The 27,846-nt window shown below is 42.2% G+C and overlaps 2 protein-coding genes across 3 annotated transcripts in view; one reads left to right on the top strand and one right to left on the bottom strand.

Moving 5' to 3' along the window:
- Positions 1 to 21,280, bottom strand: part of LOC112227867 (AVL9 homolog (S. cerevisiase)) — a 32,839-nt gene extending 11,559 nt beyond the window's left edge. Inside the window, exons 1-14 of one of the 2 annotated variants that reach the window (XM_024392836.2) lie at positions 20,912 to 21,280; positions 17,352 to 17,472; positions 9,264 to 9,352; positions 8,436 to 8,507; positions 7,494 to 7,583; positions 7,210 to 7,315; positions 6,691 to 6,731; positions 6,419 to 6,457; positions 6,096 to 6,165; positions 5,414 to 5,952; positions 4,006 to 4,140; positions 3,415 to 3,634; positions 3,104 to 3,221; positions 2,854 to 2,907 (exon numbers count right to left, since the gene is read on the bottom strand). In XM_024392836.2, coding sequence (XP_024248604.1) covers positions 2,854 to 2,907; positions 3,104 to 3,221; positions 3,415 to 3,634; positions 4,006 to 4,140; positions 5,414 to 5,952; positions 6,096 to 6,165; positions 6,419 to 6,457; positions 6,691 to 6,731; positions 7,210 to 7,315; positions 7,494 to 7,583; positions 8,436 to 8,507; positions 9,264 to 9,352; positions 17,352 to 17,472; positions 20,912 to 21,154 — 1,937 coding nt within the window. In that variant the 5' untranslated portion in view covers positions 21,155 to 21,280. The remainder of the gene's footprint in view (positions 1 to 2,853; positions 2,908 to 3,103; positions 3,222 to 3,414; positions 3,635 to 4,005; positions 4,141 to 5,413; positions 5,953 to 6,095; positions 6,166 to 6,418; positions 6,458 to 6,690; positions 6,732 to 7,209; positions 7,316 to 7,493; positions 7,584 to 8,435; positions 8,508 to 9,263; positions 9,353 to 17,351; positions 17,473 to 20,911) is intronic. The other variant, XM_024392837.2, reaches the window with a different exon arrangement.
- Positions 21,281 to 22,130: 850 nt separating this feature from the next.
- On the top strand, positions 22,131 to 27,586 carry LOC112227870 (U6 snRNA-associated Sm-like protein LSm5). The gene is made up of 5 exons (XM_024392839.2): positions 22,131 to 22,272; positions 24,891 to 24,986; positions 25,908 to 25,935; positions 26,021 to 26,093; positions 27,276 to 27,586. The coding sequence occupies exons 1-5, from the start codon at positions 22,227 to 22,229 to the stop codon at positions 27,306 to 27,308; spliced, it is 276 nt and encodes a 91-aa protein (XP_024248607.1). The 5' UTR covers positions 22,131 to 22,226; the 3' UTR covers positions 27,309 to 27,586.
- The last annotated feature ends 260 nt before the right edge of the window (positions 27,587 to 27,846 follow it).

Below are 27,846 nucleotides of genomic sequence, written 5' to 3'. Positions count from 1 at the left end.
GCTATTTTCAGGTCTCTCCAGAGATGTTCGATCGGTTTCAAGTCTGGGCTCTGGCTGGGCCACAAGGACATTCAGAGACTTGTCCCAAAGCCACTCCTACATGGTCTTGGCTGTGTGCTTAGGGTCATTGTCCTGTTGGAAGGGTTTTTATCAAGGATCTCTCTGCACTTGCTCTGTTTATCTTTCCCTCGATCCTGACTAGTCTCCCAGTCCCTGCAGCTGAAAAACATCCCCACAGCATGATGCTGTCACCACCATGCTTCACTGTAGGGATAGTGCCAGGTTTCCTTCAGACGTGACGCTTGGCATTCAGGTCAAAGAGTTCAATCTTGGTTTCACCAGACCAGAGAATCTTGTTTTGCATGGGCAGAGTCCTTTAGGTGCCTTTTGGCAAACTCTAATTTCTGTTTGGGCACTCTACCATAAAGGCCTGATTGGTGGAGTGCTGCAGACATGGTTGACATTCTGGAAGGTTCTCCAATCTCCACAGGGTTCTTGTTCACCTCCCTAAACAAAGTGGACCGTGGACGGTGTTTCCTCCGACACATTGGTGTGGCTGGTTTCCGGGGTAAGCGAGCAGCGCGTCAAGAAGCAGTGCGGCTTGGTAGGGTCGTGTTCCGGAGAACACATGGCTTTGAATCTTCCGAGTCTGTATGGGAGTTTCAACGATGGGGCAAGACTAACTACCAATTGGATATCACGAAATTGGGGAGAAAAAAAGGGGTAAAAACTACAACAAAGAAATTAAAAAATACATTTAAAAAGTGAATTGCCTAGCCAAATTTTTGCCAGTATTTTAGTGCCTTGTTGCAAACAGGATACCTGTTTTGGAATATTTTTTATTCTGTACATGCTTCCTTCTTTTGACTCTGTCAATTAGATTAGTATTGTTCAGTTACTACAATATTGTTGATCGATCCTCAGTTATTAATGGCTGTGATAGGAGAAAGCTGTTTTAAAGTCACCACTTGTCTCATGGTGAAATTCCTGAGCGGTTTCCTTCCTCTCCGGTAACTGAGTTAGGAAGGACGTCTGTATCTTTGTAGTGACTGGGTGTATTGATACACCAACCAAAGTGTAATGAATAACTTCACCATGCTCAAAAGGATATTCAATGCCTGCTTTTTAAAAATGTTTTATAATCTACACAATAGGTGCCCTTCATTCTTAAATTCACTGCTCGACTGAGGGACCTTACAGATAATTGTATGTGTGGGATACAGAGATGAGGTAGTCATTCAAATATTATGTTAAAACACTATTATTGCACACAGGGTGAGTCTGTACAACTTATTACGTGACTTGTTAAGCACATTTTTACTCCTGAACTTATTTAGGCTTGCCATAATAAAAGGTGCAGAATACTTAGACTGATGACATTTCAGCTTTTTATTAACTTGTTAAAATGTCAAAAAACATCATTCCACATTGATATTATGGGGTATTGTGTGTAGGCCAGTGCCAAACAAATCTCAATTCAATCCATTTTAAATTCAGGCTGTAACACAACAAAATTTGGAAAAATTCAAGGGGTGTGAAAACTTTGAGGGCACGAGGTTATATAATTATAGTAATTACATAATTACAGACAATGACTAAGGAGATTAGAATATGGCGGAAGGGAGGGCGATATGCACATCCTAAACTTGAGACTACCGGTGCTGGGCAAAAAAATATTCATACAGATAGAGTAGAAATGTTGTATATTTGGGTGCAGGGAAAAAAAATAACTGGGAAGCAGCTATATTCCATGTTTGGGCCTCTCATTCCTTTATCCCAGTTTAGACTATGGCCAATACATGAGGAATGACCCCATAGTGTCATCTTGGAGCCTTCCAACTTGGTTTGGGATTAATTTCCCCACTTTGCTCAGAATAGAAGTTATACCAAGATGGTATTTTGAGTCTATTAACCTCAAAACGGGAAAGAATATAAAATTTCACTGCAGGTGTTCTGCTGTATATTGAGGGTAAACAGATTCAAAGTTACCTATAACATTGGTTGTCATCCATTTACCCTGATTTCTACCTGTTGGTCCTCAATAACACAACTTGACTCGAACTCTCCCCTCAAAGACTTGACTTTGATTTACATGTCTTGGCAAAAAATAGATTCTCTATCACATAACTGACTTGAAAATAACAATAACAATGGGAGATTCTCATTTAGGCAAAAGTCTGTCCTCTCCTCGACTCCTTCCGTCCTCCTCTCCTCTGTGACCCGTAAACAGATAAGTGGTTGAGGAGTGTCAATTCGTTAGTCGGTGAACCAAAGAGTATGCATCCCTCCTCGATGACCTACTTCGGCCAAGGATACAAGAGCCTCCTCCTGGCGGCAAGAGCAGGAGTGTTTTGTTAATGAGCCACGCCCTCTTTGAATCAACGGTTGGTGCGCACGTTTAAAAACGGTAGGATACTTTTCCTTTTATCTATAAAATGTATTGCACAACTAACTTTATTTGTTGTTGTTTTTTTAACACTTGACACATTTATTTTGGGATCCCACCCCTCTAAACATTTGCCCAATGGGGGAAGGAGAGTCATTTCACACAAGCGCATTTTTGTTCATGATTACCTTCGACCTTTCCCAAAAGGAGGCGAGGCAGGACAGAGGAGAGAGGACGCAGGAGTTGAGCAAAACCAATTGTAAGTCTCCCTATATGCTGACCCACAGACTAAATTCTACCTGGCACAGAAACCCTTCTAAATTCACCACTGGGGGGCAGTCATCTATGTTTTCGTGGTACTGTCATTTAACTGATTTAGAGTAAATACACATTAGATATAGCCTATATTACAGATGCTTTATGTATACGGGTAATTAATAGATTTCAATGAAGAATTAAGTACTCACTGTGAGAATCTTAATTTCAGATCAGCAGCACTGTACTGCCCTTGGAACGGATGGCTGAGAAAGAAGAAATAACACAAGTCATTTTACATCAGAAGTACATTTTTTGTAAATAATTCATTGAGAAAGTGTAGCAATATCATTTGGCATATCCAACCACCCTCCCATCCCGCCAACCCCCTATATAGTGCACTACCTTTGATCCTTACGGGCCCTGGTCAAAAGTAGTGCAGGGAATAGGGTGCCATCTTACCCCGGGGTGATCTTGGCCATGGCTGGGTGTTTGTTGCTGAACCACACTCTGTAGTTGTGTGTGATCCTCCAGGCTGAGATGAAGGGCGTGCCCCAGTCCGCTAGCAACTTCTCATTGTCTGGACACAGACACACACACACACAGAGGAGCATTTAGCTGTTGAAATCATCTGAGACAAATGACTAGAAGTAGTATAGTCAAGTTCAGCGATGCAAGCAGGAAGTGATCCCACATGGAATTAGTAGTAGGACTAGAGGAAGGTGTTTTCATTCATGAGAAAAGAAACACATCCCTGGCAATAAGTGTCCTACCTTCTTGTAAGGTAGAGGACAGGAGAGAATGGACGTAAAGTCCAAACTGGGCCCTAATCCATTCGTCCCCTCCCTCCCAGCCTGTCCCATCCAGAAAGATGTCCTCGCGATTCTCCGTGACGTGTTTGACCAGGTAGTCGGCGAAACGCAGGTCAGCCGTGGTCAGGCCCAGCAGCTTCCTCAACTCTGGGTCCCCGATCTGGATCTTAGCCTCCTCCACCTAGTAGGATGGACGGACGGACGGACGGACACACACACACACACACAGACAGTCACACGCACAGACCCACACACACAGCAGACAAAGCACTCAGTAACTCAAGATATCTGGGAAAAAGAGGCAGCATACACGTGGGATTCATTATGAAAACAGCATAGAACTACAAAAAATAGAGAATGACAAGATCACTATCTGTAATCTAGAATCAGAGAGAACCGTTTAAAAACAGACCAATGTTCTCCTAAGCTCTCCACTAATTCTCCTCTAAGAGTAGCAGACTGTCAGTACACACTTGAGATCACTGGACCTATGGGAGAGAGGAGAGGATAGGTTGAGAGATGGAGAGGGGAGGGAGGGAGAGCAGGACTCACGTCAACGATCGCATCACTCAGATGCCTCTGCTGACGGAAGAGAATGTTGGTTGCCCCAGCGACAAAGCCGCGCACCGTCACGTCTGACAGCAGGTGGTGCTGCTGCAAGGCCATGTAGGGCAGGCACAGGTAACCCTGGCAACCACAGGCATAGAGGTTAGAGTGTGTGGTTATCCTTCGTCTTGATCTGAGGCTGTATGTATCAAGCGTCTCAGAGTAGGAGTGCTGATCTAGGATCAGGTCCTCTCGGTCTATGTAATCTTATTCATTGTGATTGAGAAGGAAAACTATCTATGTCTCTGGTGAGTGGTACTTTTTTTGTTTTTAATCTTATGTTAAGTTGACGCTGGACAATAAAGTTTTTGAATTTGTACCTTGGTGAAGATAGTGATTAGGATCTCTTTTAGTTCTCATTTGGACTAATCTTCCAAGAGTCCTTAAGCATTAAAATACAATTTATAATATGATCATATTTTCCACATTTAACACTGTTACAAACAGACACAATAAACTAACATATTGATCAGATAAATACTCCGTCAAAAAATATATATTGATTCTTCATCTACCATAGTCCAGCACAACTTTCTTATGTATTATATTTAAATGGTTTTAAAGTATTGTTTAAATCTATATATTGAAAGGTTTCTGGTTTGCTCAGTTAAATTATTCAATTTCTTTATTGCTCTAAATTGAAATGTTATTTTGCCTATTTCTCTTTTCTGCCTGGATAACACATAGATGGTGGACAGTCTATTCCTAGTATTTACAGAATATTTGTCTCTTGCCAACTGAATACCGTTGTGAATAGAGTTTGGCTGTTTTAAATGTATATTATGAAATAAAATAAGCATGTTTGTTTCAATTATCTTGTTGATTGATGACCAACCAAGAGCATTGTGCATGACTACAACAGAAGAACCATACCTCCAAAACAATCCTTGCTGCTTTATTCTTTGCAATCTGCAGCCTCCTAATTTCACTTGCTGATGCACTTCCCCAGACCACCGAACAGTAGTTCACCTGACTCTCAATTAATGCTTGTGTTATTTGCTTAAGAATCTTTCCTGGTAAATATTTAGCTATCCTTCTGATCATACATGTTGTTTTAATATATATATATTTTTTACATAGATGAGTTATTTGAGATGACCATGATAAGCAGTTGTCTAACTGTACCCCTGGTAGTTTGATTTCTGCCACTACCTAAATTTCTGCCACATCCATCTCCCCATCTCATATTCTCATCCATCTCCCCATCTCCCCATCTCATATTCTCATCCATCTCATATTCTCATCCATCTCCCCATCTCATATTCTCATCCATCTCCCCATTTCATACATCACCCCACCTCATATTCTCATCCATCAATCAATATAAAGTCAAAATACCCTAAAAAAAACATACCTTGGTGAAGATGGCAAGTGGCAGTCCGTACTGGTCCTCCTCCAGGCCTGACACTAGGCCCTGAGTGACAGCCACCTGCCCCCCTTGCCCTGCTGACTGGCCCTGGGGCTGAACTGTGATAGGGACACCTGGCTCTGGGTCAAACGTTTCTGGGTGCTCCACGCCCAAACCTAAACCCCCTGTCTCAGAGTCTTTTGGAATGTCCTCCAGCACGCTAGGGTCCAGTGTCTCCCAGTCGCTCTCTGACGAGTCTGGAGAGGTACGGGAGGGGGGCTTGAGGTTTGTGCTTGCCACAGCTGGGGTGGAGGTGTCTGAGGGGGAGGCTGTCCGCTGCGAGGCCTCCGTGGAGGTGGTGGTAGTCTGGTTCTCAACGAAACCCTCCTCCCCTACCAGCTCCAGGGTAGCATTGGTGATGTCAGTGACAGAGACAGAGACAAACTCCTCAGCCCCCGACACACACTCCAGCAGGCTGATGTCGTCTGAGACACTGCTCTTGGGCTGGTAGTGGGACGAGTCTGCCAGGCCGTGTTCTATCATGCCTAGAGGAATGAACACACAAGATGAGGTTTGACCTTTGAACCCCCACGATGAAGAAGAAACAAACACTCCAGAGGAAAAAACTAAGGGGGCATGAGTAGAATATGTAGAATCATAATGATAGGACCACTATGCTGGTGCTCACCTGGGAACAGTGACAGTACAGTCATCAGAGCCTCTACCAGTCTGTTGACTGGAGATACGTAGAACAGCACCTGGAATAGGAAACACACACAGAGAGACACACAAACAGTAAGGCCATGTATTCTGACTACAACCTCCTAGAGGGAGTTATGCGGGCAATGTCTTGTGGTATGATGACGATTATTGACGCGGTGCTATCTTGCTATGAAGTCACCGTGTTGGGTGTCATTTATGATATGCTGTCATGTTGTTGTTGATGACTCACATGCCCAGAGTAATTCCCCATTGTGATGATAGACGGATAGATTTAATTGAAATCCTCACCTTCTTCTCCAGCAGAATCAGTTTGAAGAGAATAAGAACCTAAGTGGGTGAATGAGAGAAGAAGCATGTCAACAGCACCACAACGACTAACCACAATTTGGGCAGGGTACACTCTATTCCTTTATAGGGCACTACTTTTGACCAGGGTACATAGGGCTCAGTTCAAGGCACTCTGGTCAAAAGTAGTGCACCACATAGGGAACAGAATGCCATTTGGTACGCACTCTAGATGTTTACAAGCCATTTGATGGCCTCAAAACGCATGAATTTACCTTGTGTCGAAAGTGCAGTATTAAATCTCTTGGTGACATACCTGTCGGGAGAAAATGTGTACATCAAGAACGTGACATTTGCATGAAGGAGGACATTTATCATACGTGTGAATTGACGTCCCAAATGGCACCCTATATAGTGTTTCATTTTACCAGAGCTCTATGGGCCCTGGTCAAAAGTAGTGCAGTATATAGGGAATAGGGCGCCATTTGGAACACACACCACATGTTTTGGGGCATTACTCAATGTCACACAAAAAAGAAGACCGAAGACATCCTTAAATAGGACAGTCCTCTTTCTGTAAGCTGATCTGAACACCATAACAAGTGACACAATGACACACCTGACTGACAGATTTCTATGGCTAATCTAGGACAGACACCACAGACAGGATCATTCAACAGCAGCCATTTTAGTGAGAGCAGATTGCGAGTGAGAGACTGACATGCTCCACAGCCCTGGTCTGTGTCCCCAAAATGGCAGCCTAAATAGGGAATAAGGTGTAATTTGCAATGCACCTAGTGTTGGAGCCAGATAGAATAGCAGGACAATTTTACCCAGGAACACTTGTGATCCCTCCAGAGCCGTTCCTCTCAGAGAACCGTTCATGTGTTCATACAACTCCTACAGATGGAGGGAGAGAGAAGGAGACAGAAAAAGAGAGACAGAAAGAGAGACAGTCAGAGGGAGCGAGAGAGAAAGGTTAAGGTTCTAAGTTCAGTGTTTCATAAACACAAAAGGTCACAAATCAAAGAAGAAAGTGATTCAAGCCTTTGTGATTCAAAACTCTGAAAACACTCACTTTCAATATAGATATCTGTGAGAAGTCTTTCTCCTCAAAGTAGGCGTGTGTGATGAGCTGTAGTTTAGCTTGGAGAAGACCGTACAGAGGCTGAGGAGGAGAGAAACACTCATCAGTGAGTGAGTGAGGGCAGTCAGCCCAGCCTAGTGTGTGGTGATTAACACCTGTCAGTTTGTTTATGTGAGGAAGCGAACCAACTTCTCTTAGTCCTGACCAGAAATAGCCAGCAAGCCCCCCGGCCCGCCACAAGGAGTCGCTAGAGCGCAATGAGCCAAGTAAAGCCAAGTGGGGATTTACAGTATACACACTATAAACATAGTTTTGGTGACAAGATTAATAAAAAAACTCAATTCTAATGACTTATCCTGGAAAAGGATTTAAAAAGGCCTACAGTTTTATGATTCTGGTGTTTCCTTCCCCATACCAGCTCTCATTACCCAAGGAAGCGTGCCCCTTCCTGCCTTGTCAGCGGTTCCGTAACTGAATTATGGGAGCTGTCCACTGACCCCCAGAGGTCACAGGTTGCGTCCCAAATGGCATTCTATTCCCTATGTAGTGTATTATTATTATAAAATAAAATAATAAAATAGGGAATAGGATGCCATTTGGGACAAAGTCAGAGTGCTCCAGGAGACCTTTTCCCAGAGAGATCCCCCAGCCCCAACTCCAACCCCCAGTCTCAAACCGCCAACACACGTCATCAGACAAACAGGAGTATTCTGGGGATACTGACAAGGTAAAAATCTGTCGTTCTGCCCCTGAACAAGGCAGTTAACCCACTGTTCCCCAGTAGGCCATCATTGTAAATAAGAATTAGTTCTTAACTGACTTGCCTAGTTAAATGTATTAAAACAGGACCACGAGGCAGACACTCCCATCTCCCCCTGCTTCTAGACCTCTTCCTTCCTCTCTCACAACCGTGTCACATGTTAGCCGACTCACCACTCGACTGAGGACACACACGCTCTTCTGGACCGTCTCCCTGGTGACGTCAGCCAGTCGGACCTTCAGGGACTGAAAAGGAAAAACAACCAACGTTTTGAGGCATACACCTAATGGCACGTCAGCAAACAGTCAGCAAACAGTCAGCAAACAGTCAGCAAACAGTCAGCAAACAGTCAGCAAACAGTCAGCAAACAGTCAGCAAACAGTCAGCAAACAGTCAGCAAACAGTCAGCAAACAGTCAGCAAACAGTCAGCAAACAGTCAGCAAACAGTCAGCAAACAGTCAGCAAACAGTCAGCAAACAGTCAGCAAACAGTCAGCAAACAGTCAGCAAACAGTCAGCAAACAGTCAGCAAACAGTCAGCAAACAGTCAGCAAACAGTCAGCAAACAGTCAGCAAACAGTCAGCAAACAGTCAGCAAACAGTCAGCAAACAGTCAGCAAACAGTCAGCAAACAGTCAGCAAACAGTCAGCAAACAGTCAGCAAACAGTCAGCAAACAGTCAGCAAACAGTCAGCAAACAGTCAGCAAACAGTCAGCAAACAGTCAGCAAACAGTCAGCAAACAGTCAGCAAACAGTCAGCAAACAGTCAGCAAACAGTCCGCAAACAGTCCGCAAACAGTCCGCAAACAGTCCGCAAACAGTCCGCAAACAGTCCGCAAACAGTCCGCAAACAGTCCGCAAACAGTCCGCAAACAGTCCGCAAACATAACCACAGAGAGAGCAAAGAAGAGACACTACTCTGCTTTATTTTGTGTAAAGCAGCAGAAGACACGAGTAGTTGTGTCTCTTGAATATTAAAGTGCCATGAGGGGGAACCAACCTTAGCCTCTATTTGGCGATAGCAGGAGACTCCATACACACACTTCATATCTGCTCCACTGAAAGGAGGGAGGTGAAAGTACACAGTGTCTGCAAAACAAAACATCAACAGCTATTTAGTGGATATTTCCAAGAAGGATCTTCTTGCAATGAATGATGTGTGGTTGTTGTTCCTACAAACCTTAGGCTAGTTAATTACACTGACTAGGTCGCTCTGGATAAAAGCATCTGCCAAAGTTGATTAAATGTAAACATTTAATTACATATAACATCTCTGGACTGTTACTGTTCTCTCTATTTAATTAGGCTGATTGTTAGTTGGCCAATCAAGCATGCAACAATCATTCAAATTACACAGTAGACTGAACATCTGTTGTTGTGGCATTCAAATATAACTGAACTAACTATCTGTGACTTCAATAAACCAATAAGAGATTCCAAGCATTTGACAGTTATTACAGTTACATAAAGCTAATAAGAGCATCAAGAGGACAACATAAAAAGGAGGAAATGGTTATCCCTTGTCTAATGTGGATTGTATGTGGATACAAGGAGCAATGGAAATTCATTCGATTTGATGAGAAAAGATTGGGTCGCCTCTGGACGAACGGCCATGATGATGAGGGAGTGGTTTTCGAATGTTGTAAGGCTGACTCCCATAGCTACAGGAACACAGCAGCAACCAACAACCCATCACATCTCTACAAGGCCAGTGAGTGACTAAGCAGGCAGGGCCAGGCAGGCAGGATGGGCCAAGCAGTCAGGATGGGCAAAGCAGTCAGGATGGGCCACAGCTGTACTGCCTTGTGCATTTCCCTCCCCAGTAGCACTAAGCTCAGCTCTGCTCTACTCCCATGAACTCTGCCATCACATGCACGAGTCTGTCTCGTGTTGTTGATGCTGTTGCTTTTATAGCCTGACTGCACTGCAGCAGAATCACTCAGTAATAAAATCTACTGCGTCACAGAGGGTTTATTTGCATCCTTCAAGCAAGCAGCCACTGAACAAACATACACACTGGGCCTATAGTGTGAAATAGCTGAGGACTGAAAAATGTTGGGAGTGTAATTAGGCTAATACTCAGTCTCCTAAAACTGTATGTAGGCCTATAACCACAGAACAAGAATGAGATTCTAATTCTATGGCTATAACAAACTTCTTAAAGGGGGGGCTGAACTTCCTGATTTAGCCTCGGTATCAATTCTCCTCATTAGGAAATGCGACAGAATGAGATTTGCATTTTGGAGGGGTGCTTTGATGTGGATGTCTTTTGTGTAGGTGTTCGAACATGGGAAGCGTTCTGCCAAAACAATACACAGTTACAGTCACTCACCCTTCCAGATAACTTTCCTCAGCGTACACATCACTGACAAACTGAAATGGTCCACCCACACAGACAGGGTGGTGAAGAAGGCGCAACAGCGCCTCTACAACCTCAGGCGGCTGAAGAAATTTGGCTTGTCACCTAAAACCCTCAAACTTTTACAGATGCACAATTGAGAGCATCCTGTCGGGCTGTATCACCGCCTGGTACACGGCAACTGTATCACCGCCTGGTACACGGCAACTGTATCACCGCCCACAACCGCAGGCTACATTATACAGGCTACATTTGCTAAGGAATTATGCCATTGGTGCTGTGCAAATCAAAAGTCCGGGATGATTTGTTGCAATTGTGTAGGGCTATATTTTTGCAGTTAAGAAAAAGGCAATAAAATAACTGGGAGTAAGCCCCAAACAGCACCCTATTCTCTATGTAGTGCACTACTTTTGACCATGGAGCAATAGAAACCAGAGAGCTCTCACTCTCCTTAGCACCATATCCATGTCCCCTCCCCAGTCCCTACACCAATCATTGATCCCTCTATTGACAGAGCCACTCTCGTGACAGACAGGTGTCATCTAGGCTCTCTAGTGCCACGAAAGCACAGGTGGAGGTGTAGGACCCACACAACTACCCCCACAGAGAGGTCTCTCTCTCTCCCTAACTGCAGTTCTGAGGGGAGGGGGAGTGAGGCTCTAAGATACCCCACACCAAGGATGCATCCCAAATGGCACCTATACCCTATATAGTGCACTACTTTTACCCAGGTCCCAGAGAGCGAGAGAGGGTGGTGCGGTTTGCACAACGCATCACCGGGGGAAAACTACCTGCCCCCCAGGACACCTACAGCACCCAATGTCACAGGAAGGACAAAAATATCATCAAGGACAACAACCACCCGAGCCACTGCCTGTTCACCCCGCTACCATCCAGAAGGCGAGGTCAGTACAGGTGCATCAAAGCAGGGATTGAGAGACTGAAAAACAGCTTCTATTTCAAGGCCATCAGACTGTTAAACAGCGATCACTAGCACAGAGAGGCTGCTGCCCACATACAGACTTGAAATCATTGGCCACTTTAATAAATGGAACACTTGCCACTTTTATAATGCCACTTTAAAATGTTTACATATCTTGCATTACTCATCTCATATTTATATACTGTATTCTATACTATCTATTGCATCTTAGCCTATGCGCTCGGACGTTGCCCATCCATATATTTATATATTCTTATTCCATTCCTTTACATAGATGTGTGTATTAGGTATTGTTAGATAATACTTGTTAGATATTGCTGCACTGTCGGAACTAGAAGCACAAGCATTTCGCTACACTCGCAATAATGTCTGCTAATCATGTGTATGTGACCAATAAATTTGATTTGAACTTTAAACACTAACTAGGTCTTGTATCTGGAAGTAGCTTAAAGTTTTTTCTCCAATCATCAGGTGTGCACCTTGTGGCAAAATGGGTTTGACTTTAGCTGATCTGTTGGGCTAGTTAGGGACTGTCAATAAATTACACAATGTAAATGGGACAATATTTTAATGTTGCACACCTTTTAGTTGTCTCATATGCTTTCAATATTTGTAGATTAATTTCTACAATTAAAAGTTGCTTTGAGGTTTTAAAGTCATTGACATTTAAAAATATATTGTCCCATGTACATTGTGTAATTTACTGATGGTTCCCAACTAGCCTCATAGGGATATTGAATGTCAAACCAAATTTGCTGTTTATATTAATTAAGAACCACATTCCTGTAAAGATTAGAGAGGATCTCATGTCAAATACTGTTGAAGCAATATGGCTACAGGTTCATCTGCCCCACCTAAAGCCCATTCTGGTGGGAAGCTGCTACAGACCACCACGTGCTAACAGTCAGTATCTGGGTAACATGAGTGAAATTCTTGATAATGTATGTGATATCAACAGAGGTATATTTTCTGGGTGATTTAAATATTGACTGGCTTTCATCAAGCTGCCCACTCAAGGAAAAGCTTAAATCTGTAACCTGTGCCTGCAACTTGGTTCATGGTTATCAGTCAAACTACCAGGGTAGTTACAAACAACACAGGAATGAAATCATCAACATGTATTGACCACATCTTTACTAATGCTGCAGAAATGTTCTTTAAAGCAGTATCCAGATCCATCGGATGTAGTGATCACAATATATTAGCCATATCTACAAAAACCAAAGTTCCAAAGGCTGGGCCTAATATAATGTACAGTGGGGCAAAACAGTATTTAGTCAGCCACCAATTGTGCAAGTTCTCCCACTTAAAAAGATGAGAGAGGCCTGTAATTTTCATCATAGGTACACTTCAACTATGACAGACAAAATGAGAAAAAAAAATCCAGAAAATGTATTTGGAAATTATGGTGGAAAATAAGTATTTGGTCAATAACAAAAGTTTATCTCAATACTTTGTTATATACCCTTTGTTGGCAATGACAGAGGTCAAACGTTTTCTGTAAGTATTCACAAGGTTTTCACACACTGTTGCTGGTATTTTGGCCCATTCCTCCATGCAGATCTCCTCTAGAGCAGGGATGTTTTGGGGCTGTTGCTGGGCAACACAGACTTTCAACTCCCTCCAAAGATTTTCTATGGGGTTGAGATCTGGAGACTGGCTAGGCCACTCCAGGACCTTGAAATGCTTCTTACGAAGCCACTCCTTCGTTGCCCGGACGGTGTGTTTGGGATCATTGTCATGCTGAAAGACCCAGCCACGTTTCATCTTCAATGCCCTTGCTGATGGAAGGAGGTTTTTTGCTCACCGTACTTGTGATCTTTTTGACCCCACGGGGTGAGATGTTGCGTGGAGCCCCAGATCGAGGGAGATTATCAGTGGTCTTGTATGTCTTCCATTTCCTAATAATTGCTCCCACAGTTGATTTCTTCAAACCAAGCTGCTTACCTATTGCAGATTCAGTCTTCCCAGCCTGGTGCAGGTCTACAATTTTGTTTCTGGTGTCCTTTGACAGCTCTTTGGTCTTGGCCATAGTGGAGTTTGGAGTGTGGCTGTTTGAGGTTGTGGACCGGTGTCTTTTATACTGATAACAAGTTCAAACAGGTGCCATTAATACAGGCAACGAGTGGAGGACAGAGGAGCCTCTTAAAGAAGTTACAGGTCTGTGAGAGCCAGAAATCTTGCTTGTTTGTAGGTGACCAAATACTTATTTTCCACCATAATTTGCAAATAAATTCATAAAAAATCCTACAATGTGATTTTCTGGATTTTTTTTCTCATTTTGTCTGTCATAGTTGAAGTGTACCTATGATGACAATTACAGGCCTCTCTCATCTTTTTAAGTGGGAGAACTTGCACAATTGGTGGCTGACTAAATACTTTTTTGCCCCACTGTATAAGAGGTCATAGGAATCACCACAAAAGTTATTGTATGTTATTGATGTAAATAATATCTTTTGGTCTGTGGTGTGTAATGAGGAGCAAACAGACACTGCACTTGACACATTTAGGAAATTGCTTAAACCAGTTACTAATAAGCATGCACCCTTTAAGAAAATGACAAAAAAAACTGTTAAATCCCCATGGATTGATGAGGAATTGAAAAAATGATGGATGAGAAGGATGAGCCAAAAGGAATGGAAAATAAGTCTGGCTGCACAATCGATTGGCAAACATATTGCAAATTGAGAAATCATGTGACTAAACTGAATAAAAAGAAGAAGAAACAACACTATGAAACCAAGATAAATGAAATAAAGAATGATAAAAAAAGCTTTGGAGCACCTTAATAAATGAAATTCTGGGAAAAAAGGAAAACTCAGCTCCATCATTCATTAAAACAGGTGGCTCATTAAATCACAAAACCAACTGATATTGCCAACCACTAATGATTTTTTTAATTGGCAAGATTAGCAAATTGAACATGCCAGCAACAAATGATGACACTACACATCCGAGCATAACTGACCAAATTATGAAAGACAAGCATTGTCATTTTAAATTCCGTGAAGTTAGTGTGGAATAGGTGAAAAAAATATTGTTGTCTTGATAACAATGACAAGCCACCGGGGTTTGACAACTTGGATGAAAAATGACTGAGGATAACAGCGGATGATATTGCCACATCTTCAATTTAAGCCTATTAGAAAAGCGTGTGCCCTCATGCTTGGAGGGAAGCAAAAGTCATTCCGCTACCTAAGAATGTTAAAGCCCCCTTTATTGGCTAAAATAGCCTACCAATTCAGCCTTTTACCAACCCATAGTAAACTTTTGGAAAAAATTGTTTTGAAAAGATACAAATGCTATTTTAGAGTAAAACAAATTGACAAACTTTCAACATGCTTATAGAAAATGACATTCAACAAGCACAGCACTTACACAAACGACTGATGATTGGATGAGAATTGATGATATTGAACATAAAAAGATTTTGGGGGCTGATTTGTTAGACTTCAGTGCGGCCTTTGACATTATCGATCATAGTCTGCTGCTGGCAAAACTTGTGTTATGACTTTACACCCCCTGCTATAATGTGGATAAAGAGTTACCTGTCTAACAGAACACAGATGGCGTTCTTTAATGGAAGCCTCTCCAACATAATCCAGATAGAATCAGGAATTCCCCAAGGCAATAGTCTAGGCCCTTTACATTTTTCAATCTTTACTAATGAATTGCCACTGGCTTTGAGGAAAGCCTATGTATGCGGATGACTCAACACTATACATGTCAGCTACTACAGCGACTGAAATGACTGCAACACTTAACAAAGAGTTGCAGTTAGTTTCAGAGTGGGTGGCAAGGAATAAGTTAGTCCTAAATATTTCTAAAACTAAAAGCATTGTATTTGGGACACATCATTCACTAAACCTCAACTAAATATTGCAAATAACGTGGAAATTGAGCAAGTTGAGGTGACTAAACTGCTTGGAGTTACCCTGGATTGTAAACTGTCATGGTCAAAACATATTGATACAATAGTAGCTAAGATGGGGAGAAGTATGTCCATGATAAGAATCTGCTCTACCTTTGTTGACAGCACTGTCAACAAGGCAGGTCCTACAGGCCCTAGATTTGTCACACCTGGGCTACTGTCCAGTCGTGTGGTCAGGTGCCACAAAAAAAATGACTTAAGGAAATTGCAATTGGTTCAGAACAGGGCAGCACGGCTGGCCCTTGGATGTACACAGAGTTAATATTAATAATATGCATGTCAATCTCTCCTGGCTCAAAGTGGAGCAGAGATCGACCTCATCACTGCTTGTATTTATGAGAGGTATTGACATGTTGAATGCACTGAGCTGTCTGTTTGAACAACTGGCACACAGCTCAGACACCCATGCATACCCCACAAGACATGCCACAAGAGGTCCCTTCACAGTCCCCAAGTCCAGAACAGACAATGGAAGGCGCACAGTACTAAATAGAGCCATGACTACGTGACTACTATTCCACATCAAGTAACTCATGCAAGCAGTAAAATTTGATTTTAAAAAACAGATTAAAAAAACAAACACCTTTTGGAACAGCGGGGACTGTGAAGCAACACAAACATAGGCACAGACACATGCATACACACATGATAGCATACGCACTACACACACGTACACATGGGTTTTGTACTGTATATATGTGGTAGTGGTGGAGTAGGGGCCTGAGGGCACATGGTCTGTGAATGTATTATAATGTTTTTAAAATTGAATAAACTGCCTTCATTTTGCTGGACCCCAGGAAGAGGAGGATCCATAATAAATACAAATACAATAAAAATTGACCATGGGCATTAAGATCGGGTACTGGGCAGCTGTGCTCCGAATTGATGATTACTTGGGTTCTGCCAACTGTGAGCATGTGGCCAGGATTGAAATAAACGGAAAAGTGTTACGGTACCCTTCATTCTGTGACATACATTTACTTTCTAATTATCTCCCAAATCTCAGTTTTGGACAAGTGACTTTATGACCAAAATGATCCTATTTACACTTTGTAGTCAATTTTGGCACTAGAATAACTGTTTCTGACTCATATCGATGCCACATAGGACGTTTTCGAAAGGAGAAGTTGCTTTTATGGTTCAGTTGTACTTCAATATTGTTCACTCCCTCTCTTTCAGAGGGGTTGGGTTCAATGCGGAAGACACATCGCAGTTGTACAACTGACTACAACACAACAAGCTAGGCAGGACAGCAGACCAAAGGTAAATCACATCACATGATGAGTGCTAACTAACGAGCTGGGCCTGTTGGTCTCAGTGATATTACGAACAGAAGGAGGCTTTGACAAGATGGAGGGCCTCAGGGCAACACTACCAAACAGAGCACAGCAGAGCAACACGATCAGTCATCCACTGCACCACAACTAGGCTATATAACTAGCTTAAACTATCATTTCCAGCCTTCCTGCTGATTCTGGATTCTAACATGAGCAGTAGCCTTTTAAGGCCGAAGCCAAACATGATGACAAAGATATGTAGTCTATTTTTCCACTGAGGTAATGGTGACTCATCAGCAGAGATTATTTTTACTTCATTTATTTAGCTATCAATTTACCAGGTAAGTTGGCTGAGAACACAGTCTTGCAGGGGCAAAGAGAGGGGTTGAACGTTCCACTCGACATTTTGTTAAAACTATCAGTAGCAGTGTAATAACAAATGTGGGAGAGATGGACAGATAAGAAAGAAAAGAAGCAAAAGTTGACTGGGTGCATCCCAAATGGCACCCTATGGGCCCTGGTCAAAAGTAGTGCACTATAAAAGGAATAGAGTGCCATTTGGAACGCATCCTATGTACCTTCTTGGTAGTTGTGTGCCCCGTCAGGCAGGGCTAGGAAAGGCAGGTACTTCCACTCCTCGGGCAAGTTGCTGCTGTCATGGCCCTCCTCAGGGATGAGTGGCGGGTAGGAGTATTCCACCTGAGGAGAGAGAGAGAAAACAATACAAAAAATAATGATACAATACTCAGTATCCATCCTAGTAACCCACAAAACTCCAACGCTAGCTATCTTAGGCAAGGACCAGATTGACTTAGCATAGCCCAGGGAGTAAAATGACTAAACGTAAAGCAAGTAGGGCAAATGCACACAATTCAAAAATATGGCTCTTAATTTGTTAGGGAAAATAATAGCTCATACACTGTGTACAGTAAGGACAACATGCATAACAACAGTAACCCAGATGAAGAGAGCTATTCACACTCATCATTATGTGACTATGAGTCACAGCAGCCTCTAGATATTGTGCGGAACATGTTCAAGGTCCTGTTTGTTATCAGCTGTTCATCAACTTGTTCAACAAGACGCCTGTAGCTTTGTGGTGGAAATAGAATAAAACTTTATTGCCCATCCAGAATGGAAATGTTTCTTTGGCATCACCTTCCATTAAAAATGATCACATACACATACATTCTCACAACAGACACATTTAAACGAGTCAGTCCATCATGTTACATCCACTATCCACTACTAGAGGACATTAACACATTCACTCACAACTGACCGCTGTCCCAACTGCACTGGATAGATCAGTACATATACTGATACAACTTACTTTGCATTTAATCATCCAACAGCACAATGAACGACGGAATGGTTGAACATGTTTTTCTTGGCGATGGGCATTCTAAACCGCCGGCCAGTGGGAAGCCTCTCCAACTGAGGGTGAGGGGGGTCGCCAACAACGGCCAGTGCCTTCTTTTTGGTTGCCTTGTTGAACAGACTGCTCAAATGTGCCGGTGGTAGACTAAATTACTTTGTTGGCTGTGTTTACTATTTTGGTCAGGCCAAAGGCCAAATAACCACAACCTTGGCAAATAGTACATAATATGTAATGTGCAATTGCTCATTTATACTGGCTACATTTGCTAAGGAATTATGCCATTGTTGCTGTGAAAATCAAGTCCAGGATGATTTGTTGCAATTGTGTAGGGCTATATTTTTGCAGTTAAGAAAAAGGCAATAAAATAACTGGGAGTAAGCCCCAAACGGCACCCTATTCTCTATGTAGTGCACTACTTCTGACCATGGAGCAATAGAAACCAGAGAGCTCTCACTCTCCTTAGCACCATATCCATGTCCCCTCCCCAGTCCCTACACCAATCATTGATCCCTCTATTGACAGAGCCACTCACGTGACAGACAGGTGTCATCTAGGCTCTCTAGTGCCACGAAAGCACAGGTGGAGGTGTAGGACCCACACAACTACCCCCACAGAGAGGTCTCTCTCTCTCCCTAACTGCAGTTCTGAGGGGAGGGGGAGTGAGGCTCTAAGATACCCCACACCAAGGATGCATCCCAAATGGCACCTATACCCTATATAGTGCACTACTTTTACCCAGGTCCCATAGAGAGAGATGATTTTGTTTCTTCTCACCTTTTTTTAATTAACTTTCTTTGGCAATGTAAACATATGTTCTCATGCCAATAAAGCCTCTTTGAAATGAATTGATAGACAGAGAGAAAGAGCAAGATAGAGACAAAGTCAGCGAGGCCCCCCTGCCAGAAAGACAAGAACCTAATCTAGTGATACCCAGTCTAACCCAGTAGGTCTCCTATCAGGTAACAGACAATACCACTCCACCTCCATGTCTGTGTCCCAAATTCCACCACATTCCCTATATAGTGCACTACATTTGACAAGGCACCCTTAGGACTCTGGTCAAAAGTAATGCACTATAAAAGGGAACAGAGTGTCATTTGAGATGCATTCTACCCCTCGAGTGAACACCTAGGCTATTACCTGACAAAGAAAACCCTCTGTCTGGTCTGTCTTTAACCGGTTTGGTGGTAGTGATCACAAGGGGAAGGGGGTGGGTTTGGGCCTGTTTGTAACACGCGCACACACACACACACACACACACACCCTTTTATCCGTCTGTCAGAATGAGCAGCAGCTGGGTCTCCGAGAGCTCTGATACAGGCAGACTTACTTCAGGACAAAGGGGCAGGCAGTAAGGTGGAGAGCAGCCAGTAACAAAGAAACAGAACACAAAGTGGTCGTTGTTGTCTTGATGAACTTCTTGCAGCAGGCTGTTGGCTCTGTGGTGCATGAAAGGTAGGGTACTAAGACATGGCTAAGATGGCATTAACGGAACAGAAACTGACAGAGCCTAATATAAATTGAAGAAGAATATTTTGTCCAGTCTGTGGCTGCAATGCAAAACAAGTCGGAGCCTAGGACTTTCTGTTATTTTTTTATAAAGACTTATGTGCGTGCAGTAGGCTGGGCTACTTTATTGAGCAGGAGCTAATGAGCATAACTCACACACATACAGCAAGGCCTGTGGGCTAATTGTGTTGGTTGAAAACATGTGCAGTAAATCTCCCCATCTGTTTTTTATGGGAGACTGCTGGCCTATTTGTGTACCTCTGGAGGGATAGCCCCTCCTCTTCAGAAGCTCTGTAGATAATAACTCAAGTTCATTGCAATAATCTTCTTGTCCCTGTTAATTTCACACACATACTTTCACTAGGTTACTAACCAGGTGTAAACACTGCCCTTCGGCCTTGTTGTGAACATTATATGCAGTGTGTCTGTCAGGCTCTCCTTCACTTGTCAGTGACTCTCTAAACTTTATCCGAATCCCTAAAAAACAGAATCACAGTGACAACAACATTGCAGGCTGTGACTGTGGATATCTCTTTGGATTTGTCAATAATAGGTTATTTAACACAGTCACAGAACTGAGGCAGTATAGGCAATTAGTGCAAACATTGGCAGGATGAAATACAAAGCTCTGGCTAAGAGTGAGTTAATGAGCCACGGAGAGACACGATCTCAGATAAAATCTCATGTCAGTTAAAAGTGCAAATTAATGCACAGTTTCAGTACTTGGCATCGATTGCAGTTGATAAATGGTGCACAGGCATCATACCATCTCTTACATAAATAAGCCTGTTATCAGTGTGCCTCCGGGCCCATATAAATCTAGATAGTTAGGCTTCATCACAACATAGCACGACTTCACCATGCACTACCATGAATTCTAGGTAATCCAACAAGGTGGTCTCTGTTTACAACTGTGTTAGCTATGTAAAGAAAATGCTGTGTTAGTAATATCCTCCTGGTCTACCCCATAAGTGCTCTTCCATAAGCAACAAGTGATCAATGACTTCCTTCCAAGCAGCAGTGTGTCTGTCAACCACTGGTCGGTAGAACAGAACAGGAACGGTCCCTGGGTGGGTTGTTGTTGCTGATCAGTCAAATGCGCATTTGACTCGCACCCTCACTCAGGCATTACCCAATGCTCGACGTATTGTGTAGCCTGGTAGGAGCAGCTCTCCAGTGCATTCTCTGCTACAAAAAAAAAAAACTGGCACAGGGAGCTAGTTAGCATGCCACCCGAGCTTGACGTACCTGACAGCCTTTCTTGTGGTGAAATCCGACCACCACGATATGCAACACGGGTCCCTTGAGTTCCTCTTTGCCATGCGACTCCATGGCCGCAGATATTTGGGCAGTTATGTGTTGTTTTTCACCTGAGATATCAATGTAAACAGGGTTGGAACGAGCGGTACTGCTTCTGCTCCTTGAATCAACGTCCGCAGTCACGCAATCAACGCAATGGATTTTCTCTTCCTCTTCGTCTGTTCCAGTCATGTTGCAGTAGTATCATGACGTCACTCAAATGTAGCGCCACCGCTTGGGTATTGATTTCACCAGTCTTTTACATGATTTGGCCCACGGAATACATCATGGTAAAAAAAATTATGTTCTGTTAAATTATTATTTCCTTTAAATATTAATTGATCATAACACAGAAACAGCGTAGCGCTGGAGTAAAAATAGAAATGAGTGCAATTCTTCTTTAAATCTGTATTGGCGGATCGCAACCGACTGAAAGGTGCATACACCGCCACCTACTGTAGTGGAGTTCAAGGTCGGTCGGCCTCCTTACTAATCTATTTTTCTTATCTAGCCCTGTGTTTCCGCCTACTGTTCTGGAGTGTACATGCATTACACTGTGAAACAAAAATGCTAGGAAAAGGAACGGGGGAAAGGGAAGAAACCTACACACATTACGACCTTCCACTACTTGGCCCTATCTGACCCTACACCAGGATGGCATCCTCGCAGTAAAATCTCGTACACCCAAGTACTTCTCTGCAGCTGCTACCACATCATTTATGTTCTGTGATTCACGTTCAATTTCTGCAGTACAGTTGATAACCATGGCTATGAACGCTTAAGAAACTAACCTTACTGAAGCACATATTATTCCTATCACTCTCTTTTGGCCTTGGCCTACTCACAGGGATCGTTAGGATCCCTCGCCCTGGACCCATTTTCCTCTACTACACTCTTCACTGCCTAAGCATATGACACCTCCTGTACCACTTTGATCCTGGCAACCTCAACCTGCCTTTCTCTCACCGGACACTTCTGATCTCCAGCACCATGGGCACCCCTACAGTTAACACACATTTTTTCACCGATACTAGACATTCCTTTGTCTCATGCCCTTCTACGCACTTCTCACATTTGGAAATATCCCTCCTACACACTGCTGCAACATGATCACTGGACTTTGTCGGATGAAGACTCAGCAGGACACGAACGATACTGCGTCGCCCCAAACGACGGGTACCACCGTCTGTGTTCGACTATTGTAGTCTGATGATTCCTATCGTCCATTTTTCAATCGATTACTTCCGTCTTTTTCAAACTAAACATGGCGGCCACCCCAGCTACAAATCCATCACAGTTGCTCCCACTTGGTTTGTTTGATTTTGTTAATAATTTTAATGTCCAGCTAGCTTTACAGATACCAAGTACGTTGCTAACGCTTGAAGTCGTGTTGCGACAGTTACACTTTTGACAGATATGACATGCAGGAGTCATGTTAGCAGTATTGCTAAGGTATAGCACTGGTGAAGTTGGTTTGAGATTCGACATTCGGACGTTCAAACACCAATAGCTCGTTAACGATTTGAGCTACAGACCTCAGGCTCTTTATGAAAGAAAAAAATGTGTACAACATTTCACAGGTTTGAATTTTCCCCGATTCCGACCCGAGTTTAATAATCGCACAGCAACGGTGTAGGCAGCCTAGCGCATGGTCAACGCAACAAGTTAGGGACCATCAACGAAGTGCATGATCAAACTATTCAAATTTCAATAACTATTTGATCATATAGAAACTTCAAACCAACGTTAAAACTGTTCAGAAGTGAGGGACACATGCTGCACATATTTTGTTTGCCTCAATGTTAAAAAATGTTATCACAATTTCTACATGTTAGATGTAACGATTTTTGTTCTGTGGCATGGTCGTTCCATCAATTCAGTGCCTTTTGAGAAGTGTAATTTGGTTTTTAAAAATATGAAAAAGATTTCACCTCTTAACATTGTCATAAAGAGCATATGTTCAACTTCACAAACAAGTTCACCCATCTCAAGAGATCAAATAAAAAAGGACTATATTAAAGCTGCAATATGTAACTTTTTGGGTGACCCTACTAAATGCACATAGAAATGGGTTATAGATCTGTCATTCTCATTGAAAGCAAGTCTAAGAAGCGGTAGATCTGGTTTCTGTGTTATTTCTATGCTTCCTGTTCGTTATTGTGTCTTTTGGTTTTGTACACCAGCTTCAAACAGATGAAAATAAAAATGTTGGTTATGGAAAAGATATTTGACGATGGTACAATAATTCTCTACACCATGCTTGCTTGTTTTGTCACAAACTGAAATTAGGTGAACTATTTGAATTTTAGCAACCAGGAAATGGAGCAATTTCTGCATAGTGCACCTTTAACTGCCAAATAAAGAAAACACATATTTTTTTTGTTACCTTCGTTTAACTAGGCAAGTCAGTTAAGAACAAATTCTTATTTACAATGACGGCCTAGGAACAGTGGGTTAACTGCCTTGTTCAGGAGCAGAACAATAGATTTTTACCTTGTCAGCTCAGGGATTCAATCTAGCAACCTTTCGGTTAGTGGCCCAATGCTCTAACCACTAGGCTACCTGGGGTTGACAAGTTAATCTTAAAAATCGCTAGATGGCGCTATTATTCCTTACGTCATTTGCAACATGACGTCATACATTAATCTGCACTGCCGGTAATACACTCCCCTGGCGACCGGTTCGTACATAAATCATCCCCCATTCAGGCTGCAAAGGTGTCGGTTCCCTCTTTAACTTGATTTAAAGACCAAACAAAACTGAAAAATATGCTTACTGTCTTAATAAAACACCATTTTCCACCACTGTGCTAGAGTGACTAATGCTACTTCCCGATGTTGAATACCGCAAGGGGTAAACAAAAGACTGCAACTGAATTGGCTGAACTTGCTATGCAACATTCGTAAATTGTCAGAAAATCCGAAAATGGTGGTGGAAAATTGTTTTATTAAGACGGTAGGCATATTTCCCTCTTTTTTTTAAGCGGGCGGAATATTAAATCACGTAGCGTCTGTCCAGACTACCATAAATCCCCTTTTATTTTTTGATTTAACCTTTATTTAACCAGGTAGGCCAGTTGAGAACAAGTTTTCATTTACAACTGCGACCTGGCCAAGATAAAGCAAAGCAGTGCGACAAAAACAACAACACAGAGTTACACATAAACAAACGTACAGTCAATAACACAATAGAAAAATCTATGTACAGTCAGAACCGTCCAGAGTAGTGATGCTGGACGGGCAGGCAGGTGCGGGCAATGATCGGTTGAAGAGCATGCATTTAGTTTTACTTGCATTCAAGAGCAGTTGGAGGCCACGGAAGGAGAGTTGTATGGCATTGAAGCTGGAAGTTAGTTAACACAGTGTCCAAAGAAGGGCCAGAAGTTTACAGAATGGTGTCGTCTGTGTAGATGGGGATCAGAGAATCACCAGCAGCAAGAGCGACATCGTTGACGTATACAGAGAAGAGAGTTAGCCCGAGAATTGAACCCTGTGGTACCCCCATAGAGACTGCCAGAGGTCCGGACAACAGGCCCTTTGATTTGACACACTGCACTCTATCAGAGAAGTAGTTGGTGAACCAGGCGAGGAAGTAATTTGAGAAACCAAGGCTGTTGAGTCTGCCAATAAGAATGTGGTGTTTGACAGAACCGAAAGCCTTGGCCAGGTCGATGAAGACGGCTGCACAGTAATGTATCTTATCGATGGCGGTTACGATATCGTTTAGGACCTTGAGCGTGGCTGAGGTGCACCCATGACCAGCTCTGAAACCAGATTGCATAGCGGAGAAGGCACGGTGGGATTCGAAATGGTCGGTAATCTGTTTGTTGACTTGGCTTTCGAAGACCTTAGAAAGGCAGGGTAGGATAGATATAGGTCATGCAAGTAATCATGTGATTTCAACATCTCCTCTTTGTGTTCTCTTCCAGAGCTCGTGGACAAATGTATAGGTTCCCGAATCCATATAGTCATGAAAAACGACAAAGAAATTGTCGGCACCCTATTGGGTTTCGATGATTTTGTCAGTATCCTTTCTGGAAATGTCCTACATAACGTCTCATTATTTGTCGTTCATTTTAATGAAGGTTTTGCACTTTAGCAGGAGTTTTGCAATCTATTCAATTCAAACATTGTTACTGTAGTCATTTATGCTATACAAAAATAGAAACGCAACATGCAATCATTTAATTGATTGCAGTTCATATGAGGAAATCAGTCAATTGAAATAAATTAATTAGGCCCTAATCTATGGATTAAACATGACTGGGAATACATATATGGTATATGTCACCAACAGATGCATAAAATATGGGCCTTAGTATCTCGTCACAGTATTTTTGTGTATTCAAATTGCCAGTGATAAAACGCAATTGTGTTCGTTGTCCGTAGCTTATGCCTGCCCATACCATAACCCCACCATGGGGCACTCTGTTCACAATGTTGACATCGGAAAACCGCTCACCCACACAACGCCATCTGCGGATGTGAGGTCGGTTGGACGTACTGCCAAATTCTTTAAAACGATGTTGGAGGCAGCTTATGTTAGAGAAATTAACATTAAATTATCTTGCAACAGCTCTGGTGGACATTCCTGCAGTTAGCTGTGGCATGGTGTTGTGTGACAAAACTGCACATTTTAGTGACCTTTTATTGTCCCCAGTACAAGGTGCACCTGTGTACCGACCATGCTGTCAGCTTCTTGATATGTCACACCTGTCAGGTGGATGGATTATCTTGGCAAAGGAGAAATGCTCAATAACAGCGATGTAAACAAATTTGTGCACAACATTTTTGAGAAATAAGCTTTGTGTGCATATAGAACATTTCTCATATGACTTTTTTCAGCCCATGTACCATGGGACGAACGATTTACATGCTGCGTTTATATTTCTGTTCAGTGTATATTGTCAGTAAATATACAGTTGATCCTTCACCCACCTCTTCAGACATGGTGTTGGAGGACGTGACAGAATTGTAAGTACTTTCACCCATTAAATCCTTTCAGATCTGATGATTCTGGACATGTTTTATCCTTCTCCTTAATGACTGAGTATTTTAGTGAAATCACACCGGAGGGAAGAAGGATAACCAAACTGGACCAGATCCTACTCAACGGCAACAACATCACCATGGTAGGTGTAACGAGGTCATGCTGCTTGCTTAATAACCCTTTAAGCCTATTCTCAGCCGGCTGGTAGAGCATGTTTTGACAATGGATTTATAAGTGGATATGAAAACAACCTACACTTGAACTTAATTGGTCAACTCCCCCAGCACCACTTTACATTATTTTGTATATTTTTGGGTTCCTGCGGTTCAGTGTTGTGGCACTCTAACTTTGCCCACTTAGAGGGCTATAAGAAAACTCAGTCACTAAAGATATGGGATAAAAGGCAGGAATTCAGTTAGTGAGGGATTAATATTGCACCATTCCCGTTAGAGACCTTGAAGAGTAGGAATATGAAAATAAATCGTTTAACTGCTATTTTTAGTTTTTTTTACATTTTATGTCAGTAAAAGTATGGTGGACTAAAGAATAGGGTACATACATTTAAAAAAAAAAAAGGTTCAAATATAAATTTTGACAAAACTATATTAGGCAACATCAATTCGTAAAAGCACATTTCATGGCCAATAAGGTAAATTAATCAATATTCACATTTAAGGTTGACCTATAAAATAACTAGTACAGTAATTTAAAAAACTGCACATTGTTAAGTATCTCAAAATGTAGTCTGAAGATGTGGAAGAACCCTGGCTCATTTGAAATCAACTATTTTGAGGGACATTCCACAAAACACCACCTGAAAATGCATTATTTTCTATGTAATTGAATATTCATGTTTGGACATACACAATTACTATAATGTGACCTTAATATACAAATCTTAGCTAATACTTACCTATAAAAGCAGACCTATTGTCATTTTTGTAATATTGTTGAAATGACTAAAAATGCTATGCAAATTGCCATTTGAGTATGGCATTGCTGGTATGACTGCCTTCTCAACCACCTGGTAGAGAGCGCTGTTGATTTCAAAATTAACATCAAGTAGAAAAAAAATACTATTGGAAGTTCATTTGTTAGTAATAGGAATTTAAGGTGAAATAATTGTTTCAACATGTTTTTCAATTAGATACAGTTAAAGGGTTAACAGTAATGCTTCACGAGCCCAAACACCGGTATTCAATCTTGTCTTTGCAAACACACGTGACTGCCCTCTTGAAATGCGATGGCGCAGGTAGTGGTATTTCAAGCTGAACTTATCAAACACTTGCTGCATGATATATTGTCACTACTTCTTCTGTTCTAGCTCATACCTGGAGGCGAAGGGCCTGAAGTATGAAAAAAGAAGCAGAGTTTTTATCTGAAACATTTTATGTTCTTGTGGATGTATACTTGCCTTCCCATCAGTACTTACTTTAGCCAGTTTGTGATAATGTCATATTTTGGGTTCTTTCTTTCAGTTTTGAGAAGATTTTTGTAACAAGTGTTTTCCCTAATGAAGCCTTGATAATGTGTGTACAGCGCAACAGGTGGTTTGACCTTTGACATGTAAACCATTTCTACCATGTAGTGGAACTACACATTTTTTCTTATAAATAAATAACAGAATAAGTGTCATTGGAAATAAACAACCCCCAGTGTGTTCATTTGTAGCTCCTAAAAGGACAAGACAGACCAGCACGAATGTCAGCCATGCCCAGCAGGCGGGTGTCCTCTCACCTTTGACCACAGAACGTCGGCCGTCATTTTCTGTTCATTTCCCAATTATTTTACTTGTTAAAAATCACCACAGTTCAACTGCGGGGACGACATTCATTATGGTGCGTCTTCCCTAGAAGTCCGCTGGAAGTTTTCAAAATGAGTCTCTAGGTTCAGTG

Source organism: Oncorhynchus tshawytscha, linkage group LG29, assembly GCF_018296145.1.
Source record: "Oncorhynchus tshawytscha isolate Ot180627B linkage group LG29, Otsh_v2.0, whole genome shotgun sequence".
Classification (NCBI taxonomy): Eukaryota; Metazoa; Chordata; class Actinopteri; order Salmoniformes; family Salmonidae; genus Oncorhynchus; species Oncorhynchus tshawytscha.
This window is presented reverse-complemented; position numbering and strand designations above follow the sequence as displayed.